The sequence below is a fragment of the Chenopodium album genome, chromosome 21 (assembly GCF_948465745.1).
Source record: "Chenopodium album chromosome 21, dcCheAlbu1.1, whole genome shotgun sequence".
NCBI classification, from domain to species: domain Eukaryota; kingdom Viridiplantae; phylum Streptophyta; class Magnoliopsida; order Caryophyllales; family Amaranthaceae; genus Chenopodium; species Chenopodium album.
This window is the reverse complement of record NC_137854.1, coordinates 3,085,536-3,094,668: the sequence shown is the minus strand read 5'-3', so window position 1 is coordinate 3,094,668 and position 9,133 is coordinate 3,085,536. Positions and strand designations below refer to the sequence as shown.

Sequence of the window (9,133 nt, the reverse complement as noted above, 5' to 3'; positions counted from 1 at the left end):
TACACTAAATTTTAACAAGGTCTAATAAGTTTAAATAAGTAAAATCGGGTGAATAGAATACATCCTTAAACAAATAAGTTTAGATAATTTCAGTTTCAAAATAGGTTTAGACAAAATAATAAGATTAACTAACCTTAGTAAATTGTACACTAACACCACTTTGTAAATTGTAATCATCCAAAACAATGAATTAGTTTAGACTTATTAAATTGTGAATGGACTACTTTAAGAGGTGATAGTAGACAACTAGAGAGCTACAAGTGGATAACATGCACACATTTATCATCGGGCCCGGGCTTCTCAATTGGGTTACGCAACACAATCACAAACCCCCTTTCATTTTTTCATAGGCCAACTTAACTTATACCGCTCTTTTTTTTCTCTTTTTTTTTTTTTTTTCTGCAATTCCCAATATTTTCGGTAATTTTTAACTACCTCTAACGAGTGATCCCCTTCTCTGTTTTCTCTCTCTCTCTTATTTCATCATACCCAATTTACAAATTTGATCATCAACTTCATAATTCAGGTATATTTCAATCCTTTCATTTGATTCAATCTTATTACATGCACTTTATAAAAAAAAAACTAAATAATTCAATCATACTTTGCCTTCTTATTTTTATTTTTATTGCCTATTTTATGATTTTTTTTATTGTTATCATTTCTAAATTCCATTATCTTTTTTTCCCTGATTTGTATCTATTTAGAAGAAAACATCCCATTTTTATATCTGTAATAACTAAAATTCACAAATTATTGATCTTTTATTCTGTTTTGTATTTTTAATATTAGGGAAATCTTCTGAATTAATTCCATGTTTGTTAAAGTTCTGATCTTTGCTTTCTATTGAACATACCCATTTCAATAACTTGTAAAGGGGTCAACTGAAATTTGCTCTTCATGTAATAAAGTGATTCATCAAATCAAATGAATAAATTGCATTGAATTTTTTCTGATCATATCATGATAATAAATATTTTGATGAGGTGAATAAATGTCCTAGATATACTGTAATAAAAGATTGATTTTGTGATACTGTAATAAATCCCATTAAATTCTTCAAGTAATTGTTTTCCTATATATATGTTTTAAGGATTTCAATTTATTTGATGGCAGGATTAAATGGAAGATGATGACCCTAATGTTAGGCCATGGGATGAACTAATGCCAGACACATTAGGTTTGATATTCCAAAGGCTGCCACTTGATGAGATACTGAATGTAGTCCCAAGGGTGTGCAAATCATGGGCAAAGGCGATACGAGGCCCTTATTGTTGGCAAGAGATTGATATCGAGGATTGGAGTCGATATCGAAGGCCTGATAGCCTTGATCGGATCCTTTTGTTGCTCATTGGAAGGAGCTGTGGCTCGTTGCGTAAGCTTTGTGTTTATGGTTTGGCATCCGAAATGAGTTTATCCTTAATTGCTGATAAGTAAGAGGACATAACTTTCTATATTCATTTTACTGAATTACTGATCTAAGTTCTATTTTTATGTTTTTAGCAAAGGTTTAGTTTATTTTTATTTGATTGGTATGAAATTGAATTGGAGTAGATTAGCCTATTCCCATGTTTTATAGAGGACAAAGATTGTGATAAGCGATTTTGATCATTTGTTGCTTGGAAATATGATGGATTTTGTACACTTACACATATGCAATGAGGAAATTTTAGCTTAGATGCATGAGAAGTGATGAAGAATTCCTTGTTGATCTACTATAATTTAAATTGTCAATCTCGTATTTTGGTGGTATGTTGGACGTGTGAGGTAGTACTTTGAAGACTTGTACGTGGTTGGCACATGATTTTCGATGTACATTTGATGGTTGTGGTGGTATTACTAGGTCATTTCTATTGATTTTTTTCCCAATTATGGTCTGTTTGTGCTGTGTGGTTAGAAAGTGTGAGAACTTTTGATATCCGAATTATACGTGGTCCTTTGCTTGTTTGGATCTAGCTTTTATCCTGCTAAAACTTGAAATTAATCTCAATTAGAAAGGGAGGGGGGGGGGGGGGGGGGTTATATTTTGTTCTCTCTTTTGGATTCTTCATAGTTTTCAACTTTATTGAGATAAATAAAGCTTGATAAGTACTAAATTATTGGTACTATATGTCCTATATTTAAAGTGAAATGTGAGTTATGAAGTTCAACAAAATTGAATGATCTGAATACTAGATAACTAGTACTACTTGCATGTTTTCCGCTTTCTAATCTCAATTTTAATGTATTGCAAGTGCCAAGGGCCTTCAGATTCTTCGGCTTCCAGGAAGTGAAATGAGTCGCTCAATGGTGGAACAAGTTGCTGTGAAGCTTTTTAGCCTCACTTGCTTAGACTTGAGCTATTGCACCAAAATTGGAGCTCCAGCTCTAGAGGCATTTGGAAAGAACTGCAAACTCCTTACTTGTTTGCAGCGGAACATGCATCCTTGGGATGTAGCCGCAATGAAAGATGACGAAGCATATGCTATATCTGCTACTATGCCACAGCTTAAGCACCTAGAGCTGGCCTACCTGAATATCACAACAGATGGTGCTGTTCGGATCCTCAAAAGCTGCCGTGAGCTTGAGTTGCTTGATATTAGAGGTTGTTGGAGCGTGAAAATTAATGAAAAGTATCTTAAGGATCGCTCAAAGTTGCAGGTAGTAGGACCTCTTGTTGTGGATGGCAGTGGTAAGGTGAAGGAGAGTGTTGATTTTTACCCTGGTTCTTCCAGCTTCTGGGCCTGGGGTTTTGGCGAGATGGATGAGTATGATGATGATGGTGATCAGGATGCTGCGTGTAATATGTCTTTTGCTCCCAACTGGGATGATGTGCATGAGATGGAGGACTTAGGGTTGGTGTCCTACGACGATGCGTATGGCTATTACTAAAATTAAACCTAATGGAGTCTGCAGTATTTTTTTCATGTATGCGTTTCATTTTCCACGAAGATGAGAGGCTACGCGAGCATTTGGTCTCTCGAAGTACGATATGGATTTTCTTATTCCTACATCCATTTGAGAATGTTGAGATGTATTTTTAAGTTGATTAGTTGGCTGCCTAGTTTACCAGATGGAATGTAGATTTGATCTAGACCTCTTCGACGTAGTACTACAGTTCAGAATGAACTCTAGCTCTAGCTAAAGCTTCTTTTATGCAGGTAATGGTATTGGTATTTGGCAATGAATGAAATGTGTCTTAGGTTGTTGCCTTTTTTTTTTTTTTTTTTTCTTTTGATGAATGTTATAACCTGATACCTCATATTCAGATTCATCACATTTTGAAGGACATCAGGCTTGTAATTTGTCTGAAGTTACCTCAACTTAAACTCGACTTGAATCATTAGAGCTCGCCTATAAATGACTTGAAAGCTTGCCTTATATGGATCTTTAGAAGTAGAAGAAATATTATAAAAGTGATACATTGCAACACTATAGTATCCCAACAACATCAAATTAAACACTAGAAAAAACTCCATTAAGTAAACAAATTTTTGATAAACACAACACCGTATAATCACTGTAAACAAACTTGTGACTTCCGGGAGACTTACCAGGCCAAAATTTATTAGTCAGAGGCCAAACTCGGCATATTATCACAGTAACTACTAACTCCTATATTTACACAATATAGTCAGTCATAGTACTTCATGTAATAGTCAATTATCATGATGTCCCACACACTAATTTGTGTGATACATAAATCATGTTACATATGATTTACACTATAAATATTGCGCCACGAATCTTACCTAATACACTGCAAAATCTACACTGACGTTACAAAAAGTTAAGCTACTGATTACACGACGAGATGATCTCCCAAATGGCTGATAGGATTGTATAAAAGGAATGTTGATGGTTACCTCAACCAAGCAACTTCATAACAGTGTTCAGCCTACCATCCTCAAGCAAGCAACAAATGCAGAAGTACAGCATTCTCATCAGCAACATCATTTTTTTTTATTTTTTATTTTTTTTTTTTTTGAAAGCAGCAACATCATTTCAGCCATGGGAAATACAGACACAACAACATTCCCAGGGAAGCTATGCGTCAATCTCCAAAACAGCTGGGGTTACTGTCAATCAGTAGCATCCAAGAGCAGTAATCATGAAGAATCTTGCATGCTAGATCTATATAGCTCCTCATCCACTATAAGAGGTGGTATAGTCCATGATCCAAGAGAATATCCAGAAATCTTCCCACCTGAATCATCAGACAAACGACAAAAAAAATTTGGCAGGAAGAAAAGTAAATAAATTTGTCATCCTGAGATAATAGAAACACCCAGAAAACAATTCTACCTTCTCTGGTGGCTTCTTCACATCTTTTTTGGTAGCTCGCAAAAAGCTTGGGATCCAAAGCTTTAGACAGCTTCTCGTACTTCTCTTCAGCCTCAGCAATACTTTTAGCCTACGAAGTCAGATATCCATATTTCCAAACAGATGATCGCGGATAAGCATCAGAGCGCAAACTAATTTAATCATTTAAGGAAAACAGGAATGTACAGTAATTTAAGCATTAACTTGTGCTGAAACAACCAGACACCCGTAACAAACAAAACAAATAATAATTTAATATTGAATTCACAAGAACCTATGAAATATATCTAGATGAGCCATATGACAGTGAAGACACTGCAATCCTTGAAAATCACTAGACTTTTATCAAATTTTACATAATTTTTTATTTAATTATGGTATCAGCACAAGCAGCAGGACTTGGGCTTTGTTTTTTTCACCACACAAACCATTATTTGAACTTACATGAAATAATTAGATCTTATCTAATGTTTTTGGTGCATTGAAACTATATTAAGTAGAAAGAACAAAGCCTTGACTCTTATATGTGAGGCAACATTATGGCACAACTCACCAGCATGGTTGGGGCTGCAGAAACGCCATATATTCTGACAAACATGCGTAATATATTGAAATTATTCTCCAGCACATCCTCCTGGACGAGACCACATGTTAAACACAGGACACCTTGAAGCAGAATTTATAATTTCAAAAGATTTTGCATATAAGCTGACCTCATAATCGAACCTGATGCATCATAATTTCCAAATCCATCAGCAGAGAATGGTAATCAAACATCATGTAAAGGTTTTTTCATTACAGACATCATCATAGATGTATCAAAAATATAAAAGGTAAGTTACTTACAGATCATCGGATACCTCCACTAGATATTCAGAGATAGTCAAGAATTCCATATGAAGATCATTAACCTTCATTGAAACTTAAAATAGAAATTATCAGCCTCGGTGCAGTGAAGACCCATTGTTAGTACACTTCAAAAAGAAAAGTGAAACAAGACACATTGGGTGACACATCTTTGGAGAATCTACTCTCCATTAAGCAGGGAGGGAAAATACACAATAAACAAGAAATCAGTAGTTTGCAGAAGCACATTGTTTTGGACCTCCAATAAGAATATATTATAGTGCACCGTTCACAAGCAGTTTCCAGCAAGCATGCAAAGTTCACGTCACAAAAGCAGTTATCAGCACGCAAAAATGGTCTAGACTCTAGAGTATGGAGACTACTTATTATGTCCTGACCTTGGAGAGAAATCAGAAGTTCAGATCCATGAAAGGATAAAGAGAAACCACGTAATAATCACAACGATTCCTCTTTAGAATTCAGTAAGGATCCCTCTGATAGCATAAGTTTGAACAGGGCAAGATAGTAGATATCTAAGTGTGAAAGAACATCCAAGAGACATTTAATTATTTAAGATGTAGAATCAATCAATTTATCAAAGCCTTAATCCCATAAGTGGGATCGGCTAGATGAACCAAAAGTGATTATTCCGTATAGTCATCCACAAATATTTTCCTCCATCCTTTATGACCAAATACCTTATTCTCAAGCAAATCCATATGCTTCATATCCTTCCTAACTCCTTCCAACCACGTCAATTTTTGTCTCCCTCTACCTTGTTTAACCTCTTCATGATCCCACTCTTCCACTCTTCATACAACAAGACTAATATTGTATTAAGTTGAAACCAAATACGTTTTAAAATGAAATTAAAAGTAAGCCACAGCACAGAAAACCATGAAATAAAAGATCGAAAACAAGCAGTCGACGATGAAGAGGAGAGAGGCACCCAAATTAGCGAAACAACTAAAACTCAAAATGAGCTTGGCGGCACTCAAAATTTAGCTAGAATATTCGCAAGAATCCTTAACCCCGCAAAGTCAAAGAAAGGCAAAGACAACTTCATTGAATCAAATCACACAATGTTCGATTTCCTTCCCCTAGAAAGATACTCCACTAATTGAAGTGCAAGGATGAATATGCGATAGTCACACACCTACAGAAGCAAAGGAAGGAAATACCTCTTCTCCCCGCAGCTGATACAAAAGAAGATTCAAAACCCGATAATCAAAAGATTTGAGATGAATAGCCCTCAGTGCATCTTCAATTGAAATCTGTAATAGATTTTTGAGTAAATAACAACACATATAATTGGCAAATTACATATTTACGAACTTCTAAAGACTTAAAAGCAGTGTCAGTAAGAGAATTGCACTAATAAATTTTCATCCCGATGGATATATGAGTGAGAAATACATCCACAGTCAGTACACAAGGGGAAAAGCCTAATAAGCAAATTTGCTTCAATAAACAAGACACTCTCATCTTCAATCAATCATACAGAAACACACAGCCTTATATATGATTTTAAAGATTTATCAACAATGAGGAACTTGAATAGGAGCAGAAAACAATCGACAAGTGCATTAAAAGTTTATTATTTTTACAAGGTGAAGATCTGGAAGCAATATATAGGATATAATATTTTTAAACCTCATCTTGTTCAGAAACACCACAAAGCCTCCTTTCTAAAGCCCAGTATTCCTCTCCATATTTCAGTTCTTCTCTGATTCTGCATGCTTGAAAAAGTAGAAAGTTGTTTAGGATGATTCAAAAACAATCCAAAAAAAAAAAAAACAACAACGTTGACAAGTAACAACTTCAAAAGTCAAACCTCTTTGTCAGCAGCCCATTACACTGAAGTAGAGCCGTAAGTGGCCGAAATGGATCTGACTCAAATTCTTTATTGAGCCTCCATGCCAAAGTAGAATATGCGTCCTGGATACAAACAAGGCTCAGAAAAATTCTTCAGGCTCATATAATCATGTCCAAGAAGAATCTGTAATAGCAAGAAATCTTCAGCTTACTTCATCGGATCTTCCATCTTGAACAGACACTTTGCTTACAGTTACATTAACCATCTTCTCATTCAAAGTGTCCAACTGTTCAATAAAAGATGTCTTAAACGCTAAAATCCAGACAAGATAGTAATCATCATACTTAATATCTAAGCACCCATAGTCGCCTAATCTACAACTACATACTGATGAATGGCTTTTGCAAAAAAAAATTCCCCTTTATTTAGTAGGATAAGATTTTTTTTTTTTTTTCTCAAACACCCTAGAAGCGAAGCAAATGGCCCCCTAACTAGTTCAATATAATTCCTTTAAAAGCTAGTTACAAGACATCTCCATACCTGGTAGATATAGCTTTCAACGAAAGAAAGCACAGGTAAATATTTGAATATGGATTCCGGCCTGTTCACATCCATCCCATGGAACATAAAGTAAGATCTACACTGCCAAAAAGAATAAAAGAAAAAAAAGAAATGAATGTTACCATCATGAGAGTTTGACAGATTGACAGAGTCTTCTGTTACTAGATAAGATAAACAAGAACATCCACCGGAATATAACACACAAGATTCACTTTTAAGTAAAAACGACCTATGTAAACTAACCAGGCTAGAAACATTTAGCTATAATATGGATCCAAGTGTAGGAATAAGAAGCTTTTCTGAAGATTATGCATGTTTCTTATAAATTGGAATGTACTAGTGTCCATAGCTATGTTGACGGTTGAATATCCAATAGGAACTTAGGATGAAATGAAAACCCGTGTCAAATAGCATGTAGAACGGCATGATAAGTTTTAGTAACCTCAAAGACAATGGTAAGTAGGGCTCATCAAAATACATATTAAACTACATAAACAGTTATGCAACATCCACAACCAATTATGTATCTTGAAACATAATAGACCATTGCTGAGTCACACTGTGATCAAGTAACATGCTTTTGAGGCATATAGAATCACTCACAAAGTCTTCAAGAGTGGAATTAGCTCGTTGCATTGCATCCAACCCAATTAAAGCCATATCTTTACAGGCTGCATTCGACCCTGAAACACGGCTGCCATCACCAATTTCCTCCTTAACCAAGTCAACAGACAGTGAATCTCCCAAACCACCGGTCCGTCTGCCTGCAATAGCCACGAGGTACAGCGTAACCATAAACACTCTCCAACTACAATGGTGGGTATTTGGTAAAACCCAATAGGGTCATCTCAACCCACTAAAATGGTAATCAGCAGGGTTTTGAGTATTCTCACCAGGCAAAACTACCAATGCATTCTCAAGAAATGACGGCGAAATCTACGCAATAAATACAAAATTACAACTAAGGTAACAATATGTATCACAAATTAAAAATGGATAAATACATAATTAACAGACTAAACATGGATTGATCACCTTAGGTAATTGTTGGGAAATTAAGCTACATTTGTCGTCAATACTCAGTTTTCCACTGGGTTCAATCTAATTCATAAAAAAAATACATGGAATTTCACGAATTATTGTTCATTAGTAATGTAAATTAAGAAAGCAGATTGCCCAAAAAAAAAAAAAAAAAAAAAAAAAAAAAAAAAAAAAAAAAAAAAAAAAACTTGGTAAGAAAGAGAGAGTGAGTTACCAGAAAGAGGAGAAATTGAGCGAGAAAACGGTGGGAATCAGAGTGAGAAGAAGTGGGTGTTGGAGAAATGAAGTGCTGGGAATCCATGAACATCAGCATCTTCTGTATTTCTTCCAGTTTCTTCAGTTCTTCCATTTTCTGCTGCTTGTTTGGAATCAAGTACGAAGTAGAAATTTAAGTGTGAAAGTTCGATATAGGTGATTTTTGCGTATATATATATCAACCCTAGTGCAAAGTTGGCCCCAAAAAATTTAGCAAAGTGAGTGACAAATTGGCAATGACACAAAAGGAACTAAATCCTAGGTAGAGGTGGTAGTTCAGATAATCGGATCGGGTCTGATATGGTCGAGTCG

At 35.2% G+C, this 9,133-nt stretch overlaps 2 protein-coding genes across 2 annotated transcripts; one reads left to right on the top strand and one right to left on the bottom strand.

Annotated features, from left to right (window-relative positions):
• Window positions 1-369: 369 nt before the first annotated feature.
• On the top strand, window positions 370-3,190 carry LOC145601543 (F-box protein FBW2-like). Its single transcript, XM_081657581.1, has 3 exons — window positions 370-526; window positions 1,117-1,433; window positions 2,235-3,190. The coding sequence occupies exons 2-3, from the start codon at window positions 1,123-1,125 to the stop codon at window positions 2,869-2,871; spliced, it is 948 nt and encodes a 315-aa protein (XP_081513707.1). The 5' UTR covers window positions 370-526; window positions 1,117-1,122; the 3' UTR covers window positions 2,872-3,190.
• Window positions 3,191-3,517: 327 nt separating this feature from the next.
• LOC145601711 (uncharacterized) lies at window positions 3,518-8,934 on the bottom strand. The gene is made up of 14 exons (XM_081657773.1): window positions 8,781-8,934; window positions 8,561-8,626; window positions 8,419-8,461; window positions 8,129-8,289; window positions 7,505-7,606; window positions 7,176-7,250; window positions 6,983-7,086; window positions 6,802-6,880; window positions 6,330-6,422; window positions 5,149-5,213; window positions 5,016-5,028; window positions 4,856-4,936; window positions 4,285-4,393; window positions 3,518-4,186 (listed from the first exon to the last, which is right to left on the bottom strand). Exons 1-14 carry the CDS (start codon window positions 8,913-8,915, stop codon window positions 4,089-4,091), a joined length of 1,224 nt encoding a protein of 407 aa, XP_081513899.1. The 5' UTR covers window positions 8,916-8,934; the 3' UTR covers window positions 3,518-4,088.
• Window positions 8,935-9,133: the final 199 nt, after the last annotated feature.

What these genes read in the sequence shown, in the direction of transcription:
- LOC145601543 (XM_081657581.1), top strand. Translation starts at nt 1,123, where the DNA reads ATGGAAGATGATGACCCTAATGTTAGGCCATGGGATGAACTAATGCCA. An exon ending in TTATCCTTAATTGCTGATAA is followed by an intron (nt 1,434 to 2,234) that starts GTAAGAGGACAT and finishes ATGTATTGCAAG; the next exon opens with TGCCAAGGGCCTTCAGATTC.
- LOC145601711 (XM_081657773.1), bottom strand. Translation starts at nt 8,915, where the DNA reads ATGGAAGAACTGAAGAAACTGGAAGAAATACAGAAGATGCTGATGTTC. An exon ending in ATCAGCTGCGGGGAGAAGAG is followed by an intron (nt 5,214 to 6,329) that starts GTATTTCCTTCC and finishes GTTTCAATGAAG; the next exon opens with GTTAATGATCTTCATATGGA. An exon ending in TGAAGAAGCCACCAGAGAAG is followed by an intron (nt 4,187 to 4,284) that starts GTAGAATTGTTT and finishes CTGATGATTCAG; the next exon opens with GTGGGAAGATTTCTGGATAT.